The 22,591-nt window shown below is 39.2% G+C and overlaps 1 protein-coding gene across 1 annotated transcript; it reads left to right on the top strand.

Annotated features, from left to right (window-relative positions):
* KNG1 (kininogen 1) lies at positions 1,837-22,588 on the top strand. Its single transcript, XM_021394659.1, has 10 exons — positions 1,837-2,130; positions 4,876-4,986; positions 5,948-6,032; positions 8,445-8,617; positions 10,263-10,370; positions 12,649-12,730; positions 13,560-13,732; positions 14,735-14,842; positions 15,770-15,859; positions 17,873-22,588. The coding sequence occupies exons 1-10, from the start codon at positions 1,936-1,938 to the stop codon at positions 18,572-18,574; spliced, it is 1,827 nt and encodes a 608-aa protein (XP_021250334.1). The 5' UTR covers positions 1,837-1,935; the 3' UTR covers positions 18,575-22,588.

Genomic DNA, 22,591 nt, shown 5'->3' with positions numbered 1-22,591 from the left:
CAAGAAGGATGTAGAGCTGTTGGATGGGGTCCAGAAGAAAGTCACAAGGATGATCAAGGGGCTGGAGCACCTCTCCTATGAAGAAAGGTTGAGGGAGTTGGGCTTGTTTTGTGAAAAAGCGAAGGCTCTGGGAAGACCTCACTGTGGCCTTCCAGTACTTGAATGGAGCTTACAAGCAGGAGGGGGATTCACTTTTTACATGCTCTGATAATGATAGGACAAGGGAGAATGGCTTTAAAGTAAAAGCGGGGAGATTTAGGTGAGATGTTAGGAAAAAAAATACTCAAAGGGTGGTGAAGCACAGGCTGCAAGAGAAGTCATGGATGCCCCATCCCTGGATGTGCTCACGTCCAAGTTGGATGAAGCCCTGGACAGCCTGATCTAGTGGGGTCAATGCTGCCCACAGCAGGAGGTTGGAGTTCGATGATCTTTAAGGCCTCTTTCAACTTAAGTCATTCAAGGACTACAGAGAACGGCCTCAAGTTGCACCAGGGGAGATTCAGACTGGACATTAGGATATACTACTTTTCCAAATAGGCTGCCCAGGGAGGTGGTGGAGTCACCGACCCTGGAGGTGTTCAAGGAACCTTTAGACATTGTGTTGAGGGACATGGTTTAGTGAGAACTATTGGTGATAGCTGGACAGTTGGACTGGATGATCTTGTAGGTCTTTTCCAACCTTGGTGATTCTATGATTCTATGGCTCTACAAATCTTTTTGCTGGAAACTTAGTTGGGAGGAGCAGGAAGACAGGACACTAAAGTCTCTTTACACTAGAGCCCCCATCAAGTCCACTCAGACATTCCTGGAACCGCATAGAGTTAGTTCAGGTCAGTTATCCCATAAGCAAGAACATGGGGTAAACATAAAATATTAGCTACTTTGGTCTTCAAAGTAGCTTTTCAGAGCATGAAGTAAAACAAAGCATGAGGGGTACATTGAAGAAAAAAGAAACAAAATGAGGATAGCATTTTGTGTACCTGAGTAAAGGTTGGCTGTTTTTTTTAAATGCATCATAATGTTCAGACAATCTTGTTTATGGCTTAGCTTATCCACTAAGACTCTGAAGTACAATTTCTTAACCAGACAGAGGTAGAATACTGGATCTGAGTAATTCCCACAATGTTCACAGATTCAAAGCAAAGCTATTTGGTGCTCATCGCCATCAACAAGTCCCAGATGTTCCCTGCCAGCTCTAGTTTGGCCTCTGCTGGATACAGGCAGCATTACTTAATCCCTTCTTAGGTAACATTTTCCCTATCTGTAACGATAGGAACACATCATGAAGACCAACTAAACCATGGTCCAAAGGTAGCCTTCACATGGCAGCAGAGAGTCACCACCAATTGCAGGGTGAAGGACAAGGGTTATCAACTACTACTGAAGAGTTTTGTGGCATTCAATGATATGAAGCTGTCCGAAGACTTTTTTTTCAAATATTTTCTGACTTCTCAGAACTACTGCATCTAAACAGATCTATAAAATTTACACTGCCTTTGTCCAGAACTAGAACTTCATTACCACTGTGACCTTCTTGGGTGTTTTATTTAATTCTTTCTGAGTAACAGTCTTGATATTAGAAAGAAGCCAGAAATCTGCAAATGTTTTGCTTGCTCTTCTGCTCAGGAGCCATCCTGTCCAGTGTAAGCCAGTCTCCAGCTGCAGCCGGTTAGCCTGTTATCTTGATAACAGGTGAACAACCTTAGTGTCATTCTGGTGACCACACAAAATTTGTTTAGAGAAACTCAGAAGTTTATTTGCTGTATAAACAGGATATGATGAGAACTAACCAACCCCAGCAACCCACTCTTTCTGTTTACTTTGCTATCGGTCCTGTAAAATACAAGAGGTGATTAAATCCTTGTCAGGCATTTCTTTTCCCTTTGCTTTTTAAAAGAGCCTTCTAATGCAGGGGACTTTTTTTTTTGTCCAGTTATGAAACTTTTTGTTGTTCTAGCACTCTGTTGTAGCTTTTTTTCTACTAGAGCCACCCCTCTTCCATTTGAATTTTTGGACTGTGATGACCCTGATGTCTTGGAAGCTACTGACAAAGCACTGCAGAAATACAATGGAGACAGCGCTTCTGGTAATCAGTTTGCTCTGTACATGGTGATGGAAGCCAAGAGAACAGTAAGTAGACTTTGCAAAAAAACATGTTGGAATTGTTTATGCACTCTGAATCAGATTTGCTCCACCTAATTCACAAGGGATAGCAAGCGTGGCAGCAAAGTGTCTTGCAGAAATATTTACAAAAAAAATCAAAGAAATGGCTTGCATAGTAAGATATTTGTCACTGTGACAAGCAGGGATGTATATTATGTACTTACCAATGGAACTGTGTGCTGGTGAATTGCTTACTAATGCAAGGACTAGAAAAGCAAATAATAGAAAACTTACAGCACTAATACAACTTGTCTTCTTGTCCATCCAGTTTTCTCCTTTCTGTTGGAAATTTTACCCTTCTATCATCAGAAGAGTTAGTATCACACACCAAAAAAAAAAAAAAGACCTGATAAAGTTCACAAATGCTGTGAATAAATTACTCCTGAATATTACTTGATTGACACTAGTCCTGAGTCACAGATGTATTTAAAAGCACTAGGTGATATTTTAGTCAAATAGAGTGACAGTTAAAATTAGAGGAGAAATAAAGAATGAAATGTGATCTCTTGCCTGCAGTCCTTCTGTACAGATTTAATCTAACAAAGAGTATTTACCTCTGAGAGGCATACAAAGATAATATTACCATAATAATGACAAGCATTGCTTTACTTGAAAACATTAGCAATTTTTTCTATTGGATTGGAAATCCAGTGTCAGACAGAATATTTTGCACTCCAAAATCACAAGACACTTTTACCCAAATAGAAATTGAGCTCAGAACGGGGACATGAATTGCTAAATGCTTTACAGTAAACCACCCACATCTCCTGGCACCTTCCCTCTGGTTTTCCTGTTTTCAGACTGGGGAGATTTTAGCAGACAAAGACTGAAATTTGTCAAAGCCTTTATATAACTAAAGAAATTAATACTCCCATGGTCTTCACTGAACTACATGCATCGTTAACAATAGCTAAATGCAAACTTCTTTATATCATATCTATAACACCACCTTCCTTTTTGCTTCCTTATATTAGAGCTATTACACAACCTCCTTGTCCAAAGGATATTATTTTCAGTATTTTGTCTTACTGTTCTATTTTTAAGAATACATATTTAATGCAATTCCTGTTCATCTTTCTCTCACTATACTGCCTTTTCTTAAAAGATCTGAGGTGAAAATCAATTATTACTTGAATCATTGATCTGACTGATGCTAAGGAAAAAAAACAGAAAAGGAATCTGCAAGAGAGAATTGTTCATATTCCATAGTCTTTTTCCAGAAAGAGTACAGATTTTACTCATTGCTAGTCTACCAACGCTGAATGCATTAATTAAATAGCTGGTTATTACATATTCATGCACATTCATTATTGATAAGGTAATAAAACATAAAAGCTGGCTGGTGGAAGACTGAACCTGCCCCAGTTAAAGGCATAACTGTTCATAAAAAATAATGAAATAAAACAACAGCAAATGACACACAGAAACAATGTATTTTCTCACGTGCTTCATTTGCTCACTGAACTGATTTATTCCAGGTTTAGAAAACTGTTAACAGACAACAGAGTTTGGCTCTTTAAATCCACATCCCAGACAGTATAACCTGATGCAGCTCCATAAGTGTCAATTTACACTTGCTGAGGATTAAGTCCATTATATTTTTAGAGACCTTTTCATCCTGTCTTACAGCCTGCAGTCATCACATTGCATACATCTACTTACTGTACAGATGTAGCAATATATAAGAGGAATTGAAAGAACACAAGGTAATTCTGTCTTCATCTACACCAGAGTAAATTCAGTATACGCCACCCGTTCTAACTCAGCTTCTCTTTCTAAGACAAGAACTATCACTTGGTTATCCTCAAGTGATACAGCTGGGAGAATTAATGTTAAACTACAGCAACTGTGTGTGTTTGTATTTCAAAAGTAAACTAGAACTTCTGGCTTTATATCTCCTCTGAAGGATGAGCTACAAACCTTGCAGCGCGTTAGCGTTACCTGTAGGTGTAGGCTTACTACTCAATTTATTACAAGGAGAAAATGCCCCCTACTTATTTAACATCATCAGAAGTGCTTGCACTAGTCAGGTCAAACTTCCATAGTTTGTATTTTATTTAGTGGATTTGTGAGGCCATCCTCAAGAGCAGCACAGCCTTTAACACCTATAGGAGCACTGCGGGTGCAGCCGAAGGCTGCCTCCAGAGCTCCTCTGCCCTGTTCCTCCAGGGATGCAGGGCAGCCTAAGTACCGTGACACCACAGAGTACAGGCAGTTTGGGCACTGCCAGTTGCTGGCTGTTGCTGCCTCTGGGATGCCTGTAGGGTTGTACATAAGGAGAATGGACAGATTTGGGAGAAGGACAAGTGTGAGAGTGAGGGAACTGAACAGGAGCATAGTCCAAACCAGTAATTATGCTAACTATCCAAGCAGCAACTCTAATTTGCTTGTTTGGAATACGCTTGAATGCGAGTAGAAAACCTAATCACTTATTTCTGTTTTTTAAATCCTAGATATGCTATGTAAAAGCACAGGTAGTAGGACATTCCATATTTGTACTTACAGGTAAACACTCAGTAATATACTTAGATAATTACTGAGAGATAGCGAGATATGGGAGACCTTTCATGGAGATTAGCAGCTAATCTGAAACCATAATATAAAACATAAGGTAACCCATGGATAGTATTCACTCTTTACAGTTCTTATCTTTTCACTGATGCCTTGATTGATCGCTATGCAAATGATGACTTGCGTATTGTTTTTATCCAGGTAGGTCCTGACAAACAATTCTACGTCAGATATCAGATACGAGAGACCACTTGTGCCACTGAGGAAAACAAACTCTGGAAGGACTGTGATTACAAAGCACCTGCAGAAGCTGTAAGTATCTACCTTTAAAACTTCCCAGAACAGGAACATCAGTAAAATGACCAGGACTTTACTCTCCTGGGGAAAAAAACACAGAAGAGAATTTAACTTTCTTAGCTACGTTGTTTTTGATAGTTTATAGAAATAAAGTACAGAACAGAACAGTTTACAACCCTGAAGTTAACCACCATATTTGTGAGGTTACCATTATAATCCTGAATCTCAGCAGAAGGGATCCTTTTAAATCTTCAATATGATGGTTCACAATAAATCCAACAGAAGGTACATATGCAACAAGAGTGTGAGGGCTATCAAACATCCTATTGCTTGTGTATAATGGAAAGCTGCACAACCAAACTGACCAGACCGGCACCAATAAAAACACTGACAAGGAAGCCACTGTGGCAGAACATTTACCAGGGGGTGTTTAGCAGTGCAAAGCCCATCTGGCTTGCGCTATTAGAAAGCACTTAGAAGGGGAGGTGCAATCAGGCCCACATAGCATGCAGGAACACTACAGTCCCCAGCAGAAATCATTGTCATTTCATACTGTACACGTGGCAAGAAAAAAAAAAAGGGTTGAAGAGAAATCATATCATTTGAATCAATACGAAATGTCACGATTGTTGGTGCACATCTTGTATCAGCAGAGAGGAACACAGTTCTTTAGACTTTATTTATGAGAATGTGTTCATTTCCTTTTTTCTGGCAGTAAATTCTTTAGTTAATTAACACTTATCAACCATGATACAAAGCAATCTTCTAAATAAATTGCGCAGTTCGTTCTCTGCTCTCCTAGCAAACAAGACAGTTCCAGTAACAAAACAGTAGATTTGACATCACTACAAAAGTGCATATGAACTTGTTCCCCAAACTCAACTTGCAACTTTGTTCAACAGCTGAAGAAATTTACAGCACAGTATTTTTCTTCATCAACCAAACTTAAGTCAAATGTTGTCATATGTATTTGCAGAAAACGGGAGAATGCACAGCTCAAGTTCACATGAATAATGCTGAAAAAACAAGTAATGTTTCACAAGATTGCAAAATTGTTCCAGGTAAGTAATTGTTTGGGACACCATTCATAAAGTACACTGGAAAATAAAGAATGGGAAAAACATCATGCTGAGACTGTCAGAAAGTTTTAGAGTTCCTCATCATTCTATTCATATATTCATAAATCATCTTTCAAAAGTAATTACATGTTAAAGGGAAAAGTTTCACTCCGCTGTCATGTGCATACAAGCTAAGCGTCTAGTGGGTGTGTAGTAAGTTTTCTCACACACTAGAAATGAAATGAATTTGCTTAAGACCAAAGGCACATCAGTAACGTGGGCACTAGATACCCATTTCCACACTTAAAATTTCTGTCCTCACTTATTCAGGTATGAAATTGTACCAGAAATTAATAGGAAAAAAAAATGACAGAATCGTACCTTAACTTTCTCCAAGCTAAAAATGACTGTGTTATTTCTGTTAAAGCTTATCAAAAGAAAAATTTACCCTGAACTGGAGAGGAAAAAAAAAAAAAAAAAAAGCAGATTTTAGTTAAAAAAAATCCAGTAGTGGTAGAATTATGTAAGATAAACTATAACATCACTGAGATCTTAACAATGAGGAGCATTACCTCGCTTGCCTATAAAACATTCATATGAGACTTATGTTTATGTTGTAATTGTCTTCATCAGAAACTGGTCACATTGTCTGAAAGCTTTGCAGCTGAGATCTTTATGTATCTGTGGCCAGCATTCACGTAAGACAAATCGGCGCTAGTTTTAAAAATCCACCTAACTGGTAGCATAGAGCCAAGTGTATATTAACTACACAAGTATTTACCACAACTTTCAAAATGTTTGGCTGCTTATCTTTATGTTGGTTTTGGTTTGTTTGTTTTTTCCCCTAGCTTTCTTGATTAAAGCTATAATGTCTGTACCTACAGCCAGTGTCTTTCCAGGAACACACACAAACTCCATGTTCCGCTACTGCAGAGGCCACTCAGTTTCAAATTTGTAGTGCAATGGTGACATCTAGTTGCCAACAGAATGTGTGTGAATCTCACAGAGAGTGCATGGGGAATCTGCATTTGAATCTTAATTTAGAAAGCTACAAAACAACCAAACCACGAATTAGAAGAATTACATACTCAGCCTAAGAAGTTCAGCTACACAACACAGCAACTCTGAAAAAAGCATGCATATTTGTTCAGAACTTATAAGAATATTAAGACCGTAGTCCTTTCGGAACTGAGTGTACTGTTGTTTTATTATTATTCTCTGAAAATACAGTGATATTTTTGTGTAATGCATATCTAGTGTTCATTGCTGAGTCAATAGCCAGCAGCAATAAGTGACGCCAGAAATAACATGGGCTAGATTTTGTTCAAGCGCCTCTTGGAGAGCTAAGACTAGATAGTATTGCTTACACTGAGATATTCCATACGTACAAAGAAACCAAATCAAATGCAAAGGATTCAAACACAAAGAGTTAAGCAATAGACCCTAACTGGTGAGGAACTTTCCCTCCATGTTAGGGAACATAGAGTTCAGCCTTCTTGGTGGAACTGTTCGATCACGCGGACCCTGGACTGATTCCCTGGCTGATGCAAGCAGGCATAACTCCATTAAAGCCAATTTATGTCAGCTGAGGATCAGGCACACAAATTTTATTTCAATTCCACAGAGGCCATATATTGTCCCAAGCTCACCGAATCATGAAATTAATTACGTACTGAACTATAAAATTAATTTATGAAAATCTAATCCATGATTACTAGAAAGGAAAGAGAGTTAATAGGATTAGTAGTAGGAAACAGAAGTTTGAGCATCCCATCAAACTTGCCTATCGACAATCAATCCAGTTAGCTTTGCCTGAGTGTAACACAAAGTGGCAAGTGGCAGCTGAAGTGACTAGCAGGGAGAGCTCACACAACAGAGCGGCAGAACAGTTCGGCTACGGTCCCTAAGGAGCTCTAAGTCAGAGCTGTTCACGTGGGTGAGCCAAAAAGCTCCTGCCAAAGTCCCCCTCCTGAAACATGGTGAGGACAGCGAGCAGCTGCACACAGCAGGGGAGCTTCGAAGAACCTGAAGAACATCTCTTCAGCGGTGACCTTCCCTGTTTTTTTCTCTAACTGGATGGGGGATGACCCTTCCTTAGTGGTGTCAAAACTACCCGTAAGTTTTTTCAGAGATTCAGTGACTCCTGAACTCATTTGTTCCTCTGAATTAAGTTCACTGCTGGATACAAATTTCATGGATGGCCCCTACTGCCACACACAGAAGCCTGTGTCTAAGTACAGTGAAGGTCTTTGCAGGGCCTGAAACTAAAATCTGGATTTCGCTGATCACGCTGCTTAAAAGTAGAAAAGATTCTGGCTCATTGAACCATTTTTCACATTCCCATACATGAAAAATTAAAACCTGAGGTTTCTTAACATGGAGCCCTGCATTTTTTTTTTTTGGTTTCTTTTCCAGTTCAACCAATGATACCATTGACTCAGGGTGTATGTCTCGGATGCTTTCATACTATATCAAGTGACCATCCACAAGTGTCAGAAATTCTGAAAAAAGCCATTCAAAAGTTCAACAACCACAGTGGTGAAGCTGCCCTTTTTAAACTTGTGGAAATAACAGATGCTAAAAGACAGGTCTGTATATGATTTTTTCTCTACATTTTTTGAAAGATATTTTGGTCATGTATATGTTTCTGATTTTAAGGTATTTTATACTTCATAATAAAAGTATATAGAATTCATATGGAGCATAGACCATGTAGATGACTCCCTTCATTTACACGGAATCAAAAACCGTTGCTGGATTTTCAGAGCTATCAAGTTTACAAACTGGTTTTAAATACTTCTTTCTTTATCTGCAGCTACCACTGACCAGTGCTCAGCACCAGTTTATTTTTACTCAATGCTGACACAAGCATCTTGTGTCATCTCTGATGCTCTAGAGTATTCCACTTGGCTTGTCCATGAAGCTCCAGCAGGAACAGATCTCTTCTAGGTTTTGTGCCAGCTTGTGCAGATGTCTCTTACACTCTACAGCCTCTCAAACAGCAGAAGGCACCTACGTTTTTGCAATGCAATAGGACCTGTATGTCAGAAGCTGATATACACTGTAGGATAGGTGAACCCAGTAAAGGAAAAAATGGGTAAGAAAGCAAGCAAGCTTATCACTGGCTGAAAGACTTCTGCACAGAAGAATATCTGCCTTGCAAGTGAATGCTCAGGCTGCAGAAATTTCTGGTACTGCAGGCAGTGCTTATTTCTCCATGAAAGGTTCTCCTACAGCTTGGTGTGATGTTGCTAGAAAGCCAAGTTTCCAATTTGCTTTTTAACTAGTATATAACTCAACACCAGCTACAAACCCTTTTCTCTGTGTATGTTTTTACTCAGCCAAAAAGCATCTTCTAGTCTCACGTCAATTTGACCCATGATTTAATTCTGACAGTCCTTCCTTTATTTACTGATGACAATGATTCTCTTAGCTGAAAGACAAGCTTACACAACAATTAAGTCTCACAACCAAATGCCATAGAGATTGCAATTCAGCAGCTGGAAAGAAAACTATCATGACACTTCTGGCCAATAGAGACTAGTCACAGCCCTCTGCTTTAACTGATCTGGGATGGGAAGTTTATCTTCGATTCTTATTTCTCTTTTTTTAATCTAATACTACCTGATCCAACGCTGTCACGTGGAGAGACTTTATGGGTGAGAATCAATAGCTGCAGTGAGGGAAACAGAACTACTTCCTGCAGAGAAAATGAAGGGAGGTCAAAGATCTGGACAAAGCAGGGGAGGGGGAAAAAGCCCAAAGCAGACACAATTACAAGCAGATGACAAACACAGGACGCTCAATAACAAATGATGCCAGCAGTGTAAAGTTACATTATTCAGATACTATTTTACTATGTCACATACTCAGGAACACAGGAACTGCCAAGCTGTATTAGTGTAGTCATCCATCCAGACCAGCTTCCTGTCACTGGCAGTAATAAGTAACAGATACTTTGGAGGAAAGTGCATGAAACCATGCATTACAAGGCTACAGGCTTGCCAGGAGCAGAATCCGAGTATAAACTGCATTTCTAATAACTACTTGACTTAGTTTACTTTCTGTATCACAAGGACATTTTTTGGTTTGCTCATAAATACTGTATGGCTCAATGAGTGCAAGACACTTAGAAGGGTGGTTTTGCTTTCTTTGGTGACTGCATTCAATAGTGGAACTTCAAAGTTTGTATTAGTTTACATAATGTAAGTATCTCCTAAATATCTGTTCCAGGTGGTAGCTGGATGGAATTACATAATTAAATATGAAATCAAGGAGACTAATTGCTCCAAAGACCAATTTCAAGATTTAACTTATGAATGCAACGCCGCTTCTGGAGGTGTAAGTAATCTTCAAAACCTGTTTATCATGAAAATATCATATTAACAAATAATGGTTCAGATCTGACTCGAACATATATTTATAGTCTTGCTTAACTTAGCTAATGATGTTTAAATGCAGGCTTACAGACATCTGTCTATTTATGCAGTTCTCTCTTGAATCAGTGACTAAGATAGCCACTGAAACTTTTGCAGACTACTCTGTAGAATCTGAAGTCTCACCCAAATAATAAAACTCTTAAGAAATTCCTACTCAGATTGCTGTTCAGGCACAAAGCAAGAAGTTATCATTACAATAAGCTGTTTTTCTAGCATAAGACATTTCCTAAGTAGCTGAATTGCTAACCTATCTCTCTCTACTGAAGTCCAAATAAGAGAGCTTCAAAAAAGACTTATTAACAAATACACATAATCTAGTTAAATAGTGCCACGAAAGCAGGTACTTCCTTTGTTGCTCTGACCTGGAACAGAATTAACTGCACCAAAAGGAGAGCTGCTCTCTCAACCAGCCTCCCTGAACCACCTCACCAAGAGGTGAGACAAGTGCTTGTGCCAAATACAGGGCAGGAACGTACAGTCACTAGTAAATGTGAGGGAAGGAGCCACAGGAGCCCTGACTCACATCTGTTTCAGCTGTCGTGGAAGTGCGTTGTTGAGCATTGCATCCCTGTTCGTAAATGGCTTCTTAGTGGTCTCAAAAACATCACTGCATTTCTGAAGCAGTGGACAAAAACCAAAAGATTGACAACACTGCAGTAAATAATAGGAGACTGAGAATCTGACTAGACGAAACAAACTTCTCTGTTAACAATGCTTGCCCTTAAACATGAAGCAAGTTACTTATCTGCTTGAGCCTGAGTTTTCCAACCTGTCACCCGGAGATAATGGCTTCTGTCCATCTCATGTAATCCAGGAGAGGTACCTCCTTTCCGTTCTGATTTGATCATGCAGTGTCTGTGGGATTGGATCTTTACTGATGGAATAATTAAGCAGCTGAAACGAGGACAGCAACTAAGATCAGCAAATGATCACCCAGAGATATTATTAGAATATGTTATTACAAAATATTCCACTCCTTAGAATGACCAAATTCCATGAAAGCTGGTTGTAACCTGTACTGTGCATACTATTCATTCTGCAACAGAAGAGCCAGAACTGTACCCTGTACTCACCATGTGTGTGAACCACAGAGCTGTTCTGGGCCATAATGTCATTCATTCTCACTAACCTAGATAATAATCCTTGATAGTATTTTTTTTCCATTTTTCTAAACCACTGCTAGGCAGATGTTTTCATAGACGACACTTTCAAGTACATCATAGCCCTAAGATTGTGAATCTGTCAGCTCAGTGCCTAACGTGAAGTCAGAACGGGCTTCACCCATGTGCATCACTTTGTATTTCTCGACATTAATTTCCTTCTGCCAGATCAACATCTAACATCCAGCTCTTGCATTCCTTTCTCTATGAAACTAATCATTAATCCTATGCTATTTCATGTATTTTAACTGGTTATTTATCCACATAACGGCCTTTCCTCTTATTCTACAGTTAATTTGATTTGATTCCTTTAGAGACTTTATTAAGAGACTTCACTGAAACCTTTCTGAAAATCTTCAACATGTCAGGTCTCCACAAACTTTTGTTGATGCTTCTGAAGAAACCTGCCAAATACAACTTTTGTTCACAACAGTAAAACCAATCCTGAAGTAGTCGTGCCAATTAATTCTTTCCTTAATCTACTTTCTAATAATTTGAATGGTACAGACACGAGTCTTACAGGTCTATGACATTTAAAAAAGAAGAGGATCACATTTTTTTCTTTCAGCCTAAAATAGCAAGGCAATCTTAAGCGCATTATCTACCTCAATTCCCCTAGAGCACTTGGATGAATACAAGGAGGCCCAGAAACTCAGTTTGATTTGTTAGTTGTGTGATCTTCCTTTTGATCTTTGGAGTTTAAGACAAATGCCAGAGACTTCTCCATAAGACTGGATTCTGGTTTGTAAACTTCTCTTTCCTTCTGTAATGAATACATACAAATAAGTCACTGAACTTCTCTTTCACAGTTTTATTTTCTCTAAGTAACTCTCTAAAACCCTAATCATTCATTGGCTCTGCGAACTGTCTCTGCGAGGCTTCTTGCTCCCAGCATACTGAAGGAAGAAATTGTCAGTAGTGTGGTTGACTCATTCTGTTAGCAAGAACAGTGAGAGCTTTTTCATTGTTTCTGTATAATGAGGAGCTGTTTTTCTGCTTGCTTCTTTGTTTTTACTCCAGCGTGTAGGTAAATGTGACGCCAAAGCATTCCAAAATCATCGGGAAGAGATTGTAGATATTGAAAGCGAGTGCAAATTTCCAGGTATGTAATTAGCACTATCAGTTCTGAAAGTTCTGCAATTTTAATGTTTTTTACAACCATAAAATAATGGGTAAGATAAAAATCCAAGAGATGAGAACTGATAATAACAAGATAAAGCAATTATTTCAAGATAAAAGCTGCACTGCCTCTTAATGAAGTCTTACTGTAGAGTTTTTTTCCACTTATAAATATTTCAAATGCTCTATTTTTTTCTTTTGAAAGGCAAAGGAGACAAAGGCCAAAACTGGTAACTCAGCTATCAATACTATTGTTTATTTCATATTGCATAGTTAATCTTCTAATATATCAAAATGCAGTGTATTTTTGTCCTGGAAAGTAAGCAACTTATGATTTATAAGTTCATTACAATCAAATCCACAAATTGCTTTCTTATTAATGTTTCCTGCAGTCATCTATTTGGAGACACATTATGACAATTTCACAGCTTTAGGACAGGGAGTACAGTATTACTCCATGTATGTAGATGTAGTAAGTGCTGCATGCTCGCTTGTTTTTCTTCAACAAATGCCTTCCCTGCCTTTATTTGCTACCTATCCACAGTCAGTACATTCAATTCTTGTTTTTGTGAGAGAATTGTAGTATATATCCATACAGTACATATCCAATGCAACACTAGACGCTGATGCAGTGCTCTTTTAGATAACCAAGGTATAAAAATGCTGATCATATGAAATGCAAAGATATTTTGGTTTAATTTGATAGACTCGAATTGGAAGTGTGCCAGAAGGCAGGGGTTTATAAATAACTGGTTTTCCCTAGCGATACCTATACCGAAACCTTACATCTGAAATCTGCTGGTTTCTTTCAGCTGTAGAAGTGGTCAATCCTCCCACTCGCATTTGTCCTGGTTGTCCAAGTCCTATCCCAACTGACAGCGCAGAAGTGAAGGAACTACTGAAGGTTTCTGTGGAAAAGTATAATTTAGAGACCAATGACGACTTCTTCTATAAAGCTGCAGAAATAGAATCAGCGACAGTTCAGGTTGAGAATTACTTTTCCTTTTAAAACTGATTCTCCTTAAAAATAACCATCGTTAATGGTCTCTACCCCACTTTTTAACCAGCCTTTCTAACATTCCATAGACTTTCAAAAGTAGAGAAGATTTATGAGGTAGAACTACCCACTTGATCTACTACACCAATACTCTGTAAATTATTTTAAATGTTATCTACTCTACAGTAGCTGTAAGCTCTAATGGAAAGAACTGAAAATAAAGCAAGGGAGTTGTTCAGAAAATGCTGTGTTGGGAACTTCTCATGAGCACAAGGGTACCACTGGATAATGCAGAGCGCACAAAAGGTTTTCTGATCAGCTCATATTATCTTACTAACAGTAACCATGCTTCTTCATCTTTTAAACTTTTTTCTCACTTTTATCTCATGATTAATATCAGCGTACACGCTTTTTAAAAATAGACTTAAAGAATTTCATGTATTTTCCTGTTTCTGAAGCAAGATACATTATCTTGGGCTCTGTAAAAATACTAAGAGAACTTGTACCAGGCGCATTCTTCAACCAAAGCAGTTCCCCTCCTTAATACATTTGGCAAATACGCTCATTTTCAACTGAGCCTGCTCACCACACACTTCATTTTACTCACATTCAACTCTTCTTACATCATATTTGGCTCCCTACAGTGGTGTCTCTAACAATTTCATTTGGTATTAATTAAATTATGACAGGCATCCAATAAAACAAAGCCAAAACTGTAGACCTGTTTTCCTGACCTTTCTGTCTCCTTCAGTTTCTATGCTGGAATTTCTGAGAATGGGAACAGGAATAAATAAGTAAGTTGATTAGAAGCAGATAGGTTTTCTGTCAAACATTTTAATATTGTTCTTAACATACATTCCCTCAGGGGTCACTTGTAGACTGTAAGTCATATGAGCCTGTAGTATAAGCTCGTAGAAAACCATCTCTGTCTCTGAACCCTTTTCAATAAAAATGTCTTTATCACAGAAAGCCTTCTTGCTAATTTTTCAGGTGGTTGCAGGACAAAACTACCATCTAATATTTTTCATCCAGAAGACAAACTGCTCAAAGAAAGAGATTGAAAAGCTTAACGAGGACTGTAAAGCCACAACAGACAGTGTAAGTAATGATGATGTTGCCAATGGTAATGTTTCTAATGGGTAACTCCTTTGCAACCTGAAACACACAAGTAAACTCACATTTGATCCTGATTTCTGTTATTTTTGCTTCAGCAACACCTTCCAGTGTTTGTAACCTCAAACCAGTGACAATGGCAGTAAAAGAAGAAGCTTAAACTGAGTCACTTCAACTGTGGTATCTTGGTGCCCACTGCAAAGCAAAAGGGACTTTACTCTGATAATACAGAATCAAAGAAAGGAGGTGGCTGTAATGTGAAATGATGGCAATGCTCCTGAATCTGTTTGCTCTTTCTGTCAAGGAAAGTAGGAGATTTTCATGTTCCCGGTGCGCATAGGAATTATGCTTCTGAAGTACATGCTGCTGATACTGGGAAAATCTGTTCCAGACACTGGAAAGCAATGCTGATAGAGCCAGAAACCATTGATGAGGGAGCTGCTGGGAAAGAGAAGGTTCTTCATTTTCACTCCTTCTTCCCACCATATGAACAGTGCTTACCTCCAAGAGCTAAAAGCTGTTAGTGCAGCTGGCATTACCTAGAAAAATAAGAAAGGCCTCCCACTCTCTCAATTTCCCGATCTCTGGTAGGGGTAATATGATTAGCAAGCAATATTTGTTAGGAATGCCATGAAGATTAAACAGTGCTCCAAAAGTGCTGGACACAAACCCAACATCCAATTCAAAGCTGCAGTACAGTGTTCACAAAGGCATCCTATGAGGTCAGAAAGCTAAGCAGTGATTTGTCCCAGTATAGACTTCTCCATCACTAAGACTCATTTCATACATATTCAATAAAACTCCAAGTATTTAAAAGTATTATTAAAATGCAAATTCTTTTTTGTGCACAACTCATACACGTTATTTGATTTTCTTGCCTTAACATGCTGTTTTTGATGTTTTTATCAACAGCTACCACGGCGCTGCGATGCAAAAATTTATGTGGTCCCATGGGAGAACAAAATCCTCCCCCAGGTTAACTGCTCTGATTACCAGCCAATGGTACGATGACTTTTCTTCATTACCCATCATCATCAGGGGAGGATCAGACTGGATACAAGAAAAAAAAAAAAGTATACAAGAAGGGTGGAGAGACACTGGCACAGGTTGCTCAGAGAGGTGGTGAAGGCCCCATCCCTAGAGACACCCAAGGTCAGGCTGGAAGGGGCTCTGAGCACCTGATGGAGCTGTAGGTGACCCTGCTCATTGCAGGGAGTTGGGCCAGACGGCTTTTAAAGCTCCTTTCCAACCCAAACAATTCTATGATAAAAGAGAGGAGATTTAGATTAAATGTAAGGGGGAAATTTTTCCAAGGGTGGTGAGGCACTGGCTGCCCAGAAAAGCTGTGGCTGCCCTATTCCTGGAGGTATTCAAGGCCAGGCTGGATGCGGCCCTGGGCAGCCTGATCTTGTGGTTGGGAGCCCTGGCTACAGCAGCAGGTTTGGAGCTAGATGATCTTTGAGGTCCCTTCCAACCCAAGCCGTTCTATGATCATAAGTGAAGGCATACATTAATTTCTTTATCCATTCCCAGTGATCCCATTCGTTGTACCAAAAATAAAGGAACACGCTGTTCTTTTAAGACCTCAGTAATGCCACACTCCTCACATTCTAACCTCAGCAATTTGCTACACCAAAGGCAATTTTGCTGCAACATGAAGCAATGGATAACAGCGATTACAGAAACACAAGGAAAACCAACAGGACAGAGACAACATTCTGCCTGTTGACTGCTCATTTGCATTACCACTTAAGTTCTGAAGTATTAAGCCCCATCAGCTCCTTCGAATTAGTATTTATACTAAGTTTAAAAAAATGAGACAAAAATCTATTTGGCAATGCAATAATTACACCCAACAGACATGCAGATTTCAAAAGCATCTGTGAATCTTTTCACATTAGATTTCCTTCTGCCATGAGTCATCAGTCTCTGCAGGAAGATCCCTGCCCAGATCCACTACTAGCTAGCCCCCAAGTCTGAGAGCTTCAGAATGCAATATATATATATATATATTTGTTATCAGAACTTTTTTAGTTCTGATTATAATTCTGATGATTGCAGGTTGTTAGTTTGGGTTGTTTTTGTTGTTGTTTTTAATAAATCCAGAGATTCTCATGCTCCCCAGTCAAGAAATGAAGATACAGTGAATAAAGTGAGATTGATTAACCTCCATTCACATTAAGCAACTTTACTAAGCTCAGCACCTTCATAATTATCTATTCGTTCTTTCTGTATCAACTAATAAATAGCTCTCCCTTTTGTCACCATTAAAACATTGTATCCATGACAATTTTCAAATTTAGCTCCAACCTGAAGAGCCCTGATTTGCAGTTAGGTAAGGATCAGGCACTACAGTTGAGATAAATGACACCTAATTTTTCACAGGACTGTACGTCAGGCATTCAATCTTTACTTTCGAGTGGAACACTGATGGGGGAATAGAGATTTCTCAATAACAATCAAACATTTTTATAGTATCAGCATTAACCCCTTTGTACTATTTCTAAACAGTCCTATGAAATAAATATGTCAAATGAAGAAATTGAAAATTGAATAGTTACATTTCGTATGACAAATCCATCCAGATCTAGGGCATATTCCTGCACTGAGACTATCCAGAGATGTGTCAAACTTCAGTATGAATTGTTTTTGTATATCAGAACGCTATGCTCTAGCAAGAGCAGGGACAATTAGTCCTAGAAATGAACCGTATTGTTCATAAATTAAAACAAATACATACGTTCCTCTCTGTAGTTTCACCCCCATGTTAACTGGCAGAATTTCAGTGATATATTGCTCTTTTAAAATACAGCTGCTAAAATACTCCAGAGTTATTGCAGAGGACATTTGTTTTCACGCTCATTAGAGACAGATTATTAGCTTTGCTTTGAAAATCTGGTAACATATCTTTAATAATTGACCCATATATTGCAATGAGGTTTTGATGTTGCCAAATCTGAAGCTATTGATCTCATACACGTAACAAATACAGCTATTACTGCATTGTTTTTTCAGACTGCAATGGTGAGAAGGCCTCCAGGATTCACTCCTTTACGAAGCTTTGCCTTATTACCCCAGGAAGATGAAATTCCATCCTCCGATAAAAATGAAGGAGAAAGTCAAACAGCTGGTGAAGAAATAAGAAGAGATGATAGACAGGGACCAGATGGCGAAGGTGAACCTGGGCATAAACACAGGCATGGACATAGGCACGGATCGAAAAAGGATCACGAATCTGCCAAAAGGCACCGGCAGGAAATTGATTGTGGGCACAGAATCGGCCATAGGTGTGGACATCAAAAACATGGTAAAAATGGTAAACATAAACATCACGAATCTGAATCTTCTGAGGAATCCACTGAAAGGGGTTTTGGTCACAAAGAAAACCGCCCGTCATCCACTGCTGAAACAGAATCGGAGCTCGTTAATCCAGAGGTTGCAAGGACAGAAAGCAGTACTCCTACAGAACCAGTAAATCTTCCTGATACCTCTTTATTTAATGGGTCGCCAGATCACACAAAATCTCCTCTCCCCAAGTGTCCTGGAAAACCTTGGAAACCAATTATGGTCCTGCCCATTCCCCCCAGCCTTCCCAGAGAATTCACAAATGAGGATCTCTTGCCTTCTGCTGCAGAAAACATCGATTTTACAACAGAAAACCCACCACCTCCCGAAAATGAAGAGATGAGCTTTGATCTTGCAGATGCATTACAATAATCCAAGCATCGTAGGATCCTCTCCAGAAGCCCTACAGAGAAAACCAGAAAAGTTCTGCCTTTTGAAATGTACGTGGTCTAAGAGGCAAAAGTTCCTATTCAGTTAGCCAGAACGCTCAGGTAGGTCAACAGTACTCTGTGTCTGCACAACTTTTGCACATTTGGCAAAAATGTAAATCAGACATGGCACCAATGGTTCAGAAGCTGTCCAGTAAAAGGACCAGGCAAGTCAACAGCTTTCTGTTTCCAAAGTTTCAGTCATGACCATCTCATCTGCCCCATGTCGCTATGAGCACACAGTGAACCACTGCACCAGATTTCACTATGTTACGTTTAAAAAAACAAAGAATTTTGCAGATTACATGAAGAATTTCAACCAAATATGCATAAGGCAAAGTAAGCCAATATAGAGCAAGGATGCCTTTCTTAGATATCTGAAATTATATATCTCTAATTTCCTGGAGTGAATCTTTTGAAGAAGAAAATAAAATAAAGGAACCTCTTTTACTTGCCAGTTTCTTGACTCCAATTAACATTGACACCAGTCTATCATTAGCAGCCTATTCTGTTGAATCAGATAACAAGGAGAGCTCAGAAAACACTAAATAATGCAGCTCAGTTATTCTCTTTGCACAGTATGTTAACTACACAGCAGAGTTCTGATGACAGAGATTTTCATGGGCAGAGGTGCACAAACATTACAGATTAGATGACAGAACAGCAAACACTTAAGTTACCCAATGTTTGTCTACCCTCTTCCATTCTAAGACTGTGTTTAATTCAGAGATTGGGTTGAATTTTGTATTCCGTGTATCTATCAAAACTTGAGTTTATGGTGGAATACATCCAGCCAGTATTTCCAGCAAATAAAAACAGTTTCACCCTATGTGGATCTGCTAACTCATTCAGCTGGAAAAACACACCACAATAAATACACAAATAAATGGTGTAATGCTAAATCAGTTCACCTGCTAGAACCACTATCCTTTCACACAAAGTTACTGAAAAGATCAGGTGCTACAAATGGTAAAGCTTTGCTGCAACAAAGGGGGAAAGAAAACAAAAGCAAGCAGCAACTTAGTGGCAAGGATGGAAACAGAGTGAACGGAAGGGACAAGTGACTGATGGTGGTAACAGTGCCAATGAAGAAAAGGACAGGAGATGGAACTAGGAGGTGGAGGGAAGGGAGGAAGAAAAAAAAAAAAAAAGGAAAAAAAGACCTCTGCATTAGGGTATTTCAAACCATGACAGGGCAGCCCCTACAAATCACAGAACTGAACTCAGACTTTCTGAATCTAAACAGTCCCCAGCACTCTTCCCTTCTCCTGTGCCTGGATTCTACGGATGTGATCAATGTTCCGCGCTGGGCACGCTCCTAGCCTGCATGGCAGGCAGCCGCACAGGGACCCACAGAACTCTGCAAGGCTGATAACCCACCATGAGGAAGAATCAGTACAATTTTGCATGCACAATCTTTTTTTCTTTTTCTTTTTTTTTTTTTTAAATTGCATTAAAGGTCACATTAAAATGGTATTTAAGCCATGAAATCCACAATTAGAAAATATCTCTTTGAATATAAATTCAGCTTGGTTACATGAATCTAAGCATTTCTTTAGCACAGTTTGATTGGCCATCATACAGATGTGTATTCATTATTTGTCATGATTGATGTTATATAATCAGAAACGCTGTCCTTTCTGAAAGCAAATTTAGCAGTCTTAAAGAAATCCAACTTAGCTAGAGCCCCACCATAAGGAAACATATAAAGATAACAACTCTCGGATCTATTGCTAATCAGATCCTGGAATGTTTTTGTTCATTGCTTTCCTTGCAGGATAAAATGCAAAGTCTATATTTTCCTTTTAGCACATGACAAGTACTGATCACACAAAGCTATACAAAGGAAAGTCTTAAGAGTTATGTTTAGTTGCTTGATTCCTTCTCCCCCCTGGATATTGAGCAGTATGATTCTGGGCATAACTGGGAGTTCTTTGTGTATAAGTCTAAGTTCAGAACAGTTTTTCTTTAAATTGCTATCGCAATTTAAGAAAAACATGAAAAATTGCAGCAAGAGAAATAAAGACAGGAAGACAAGAAAAACGAAGCTTCCTTCCATCCCTGATGTGCCTCATCTGAATGAGGAGACAGGCAGAGCCTTGCCAGATTGTCCTTACAGGGCACACCTGCACAGCACAAGCAGTGAGGCAGAGAGCAAGCAGTCAGAGCAGAGCAGTGACAGCCAGTACTCCTACACTTCTCACTGCTTTGAACTTGGGATGTGCTAGAGTGGTTATGTGAGGTTTTACCAGTTCTTCATACAAAGTCGTCGATTGCAGTTTTGACTGAATGCTTTTATAGCGTACAGAAATGATTGCTTTAAAAAAAAAAAAACATCATGCTGGACAAAAACATTTTTAAACAGTATGTTCTGACATTTTTAGAATGGAACATTTCAATTTCTCATTGACGTGCTCCCACAGAAAGTTTTAATTATAGCAGAGCAGTACTTCCTGATGGACAAACACGCTGTCAGAAAACTACTCACCTGCTCTGAAACAGAACTGCTGCTGAAAAGCTCCACCGAGCTGCCAGTTTCCCCTCCCCTTGGAGCCACTCGAGCACTCCTCCCGGCGCATCTCAACGCTGAACGAGTAGTTTTCCCCCTCGGCCAGCAGATGGCAGATTTTCTGCTGCAGCTAAACCGCCGATCCCCAAATACTATCTCCAAATTAGGGTTTCGTGATTGCCAGGAAAGGTTTAGCAGGCTTAACATTTAGCGTGCCTTTTGTATCAGTAACACCACATTTGTGCAACCTGTATTAAATGCTAAGCTCTACCAACAGAGCATAAAGAGTTTGCCAGTTACTTATTATGTGCAAGGCGTATAAAGAAAGCTGTAAGTGAATACGAAAAATAATAGCAAGTCCTACCTCAGGAAAAAAACAAACAAAAAAAGCATTCTGGCTCACACAGATGATTGGAACTGGTGGTCTGGGGCATGAAAATATGTCTGAATTAAACCTCTGCTCCTCATGCTGCTGAGAACAAGGGCCACCTGATGGCCATTTTGTTACTGTCTGGATTTAACGTGCTCCTTTCTCTCTTGTTCATTCCATCTGTGGCAATGAGACTAAATACATATTTTAACTGACGTGCAAAAAACTCCTCAGCTTTGCTACGGGTAGCCTGCTGGGTGTTTGTTATAATTCAGACACAACCTTTTAGTCACACTACATAATTCCAGTCATCTCCTAATGCTATGTTCCCATAGTGTAACTAGCCACGCAGAGAGCTCTGCAGGCACCTGACAACAGAAAATGGGGAGAACTAACAGCAGACACTGGAATTTTATGAGATGTAAGAACCTACTTATTTCCTTGTTTTCTGAAGCCTATTAGCCATCAAGATAATTGCTCTCAATTCGGGAATCACAGCTCTGAGGATAAAATAGGCCTAAGTGGCTACAGAACTCGAAATGGCAACGCTGCATGGCCACTGATATGTAGACAGAGACATACAAAATACAATATTCAGATTCCTCAAATATTCTTAAAAACAATGGAAACAAATTTCCAATTCCACGACCAGCTGCTCACACACAACTCCAGATTTCACTGTGTTTCCAAACTCCATTTGTGCAATTCAGTTTCCACTGTTTTATTCAAGCACTAAAAGAAGTTGGGTTGGTAAAATGTGGCTAATAATAATGTTTTTATTGCATTCCGAAGTAGGAGGAGGGCTGCTTCAAGTAGGAAAGAGTGAAAGTTTTCCTAACTGGGTAAGGCATCTTGTGACAATGAGTACTGTAATTACTGGGGCTACTGAACTGGTTTCAATCTGCTGCTCAGCGGAAACCTGAACGTAAGCTCCAAAGGAGCAACTCTTCTCAGTGCATAATAACAAAGATCACAGAAACCCAATTTTCTGACCCCTTCTGCCACAAATTCCAATATTGCTGATCTGCAATTTGGATATGAGGCATTAAACCACTGTTTTCACATTGTATACTACCTATCTT

Source organism: Numida meleagris, chromosome 4, assembly GCF_002078875.1.
Source record: "Numida meleagris isolate 19003 breed g44 Domestic line chromosome 4, NumMel1.0, whole genome shotgun sequence".
Classification (NCBI taxonomy): Eukaryota; Metazoa; Chordata; class Aves; order Galliformes; family Numididae; genus Numida; species Numida meleagris.
The sequence above is the reverse complement of the archived record's forward strand: the minus strand, read 5'-3'. Positions and strand labels throughout refer to the sequence as shown.

Excerpts from the sequence above, each read along its gene's own strand:
- KNG1 (XM_021394659.1), top strand. The coding sequence starts at position 1,936 with ATGAAACTTTTTGTTGTTCTAGCACTCTGTTGTAGCTTTTTTTCTACT. Across the intron at positions 2,131-4,875 it reads TGATGGAAGCCAAGAGAACA|GTAGGTCCTGACAAACAATT; the intron begins GTAAGTAGACTT and ends GTTTTTATCCAG. Across the intron at positions 10,371-12,648 it reads GCAACGCCGCTTCTGGAGGT|CGTGTAGGTAAATGTGACGC; the intron begins GTAAGTAATCTT and ends TTTTTACTCCAG.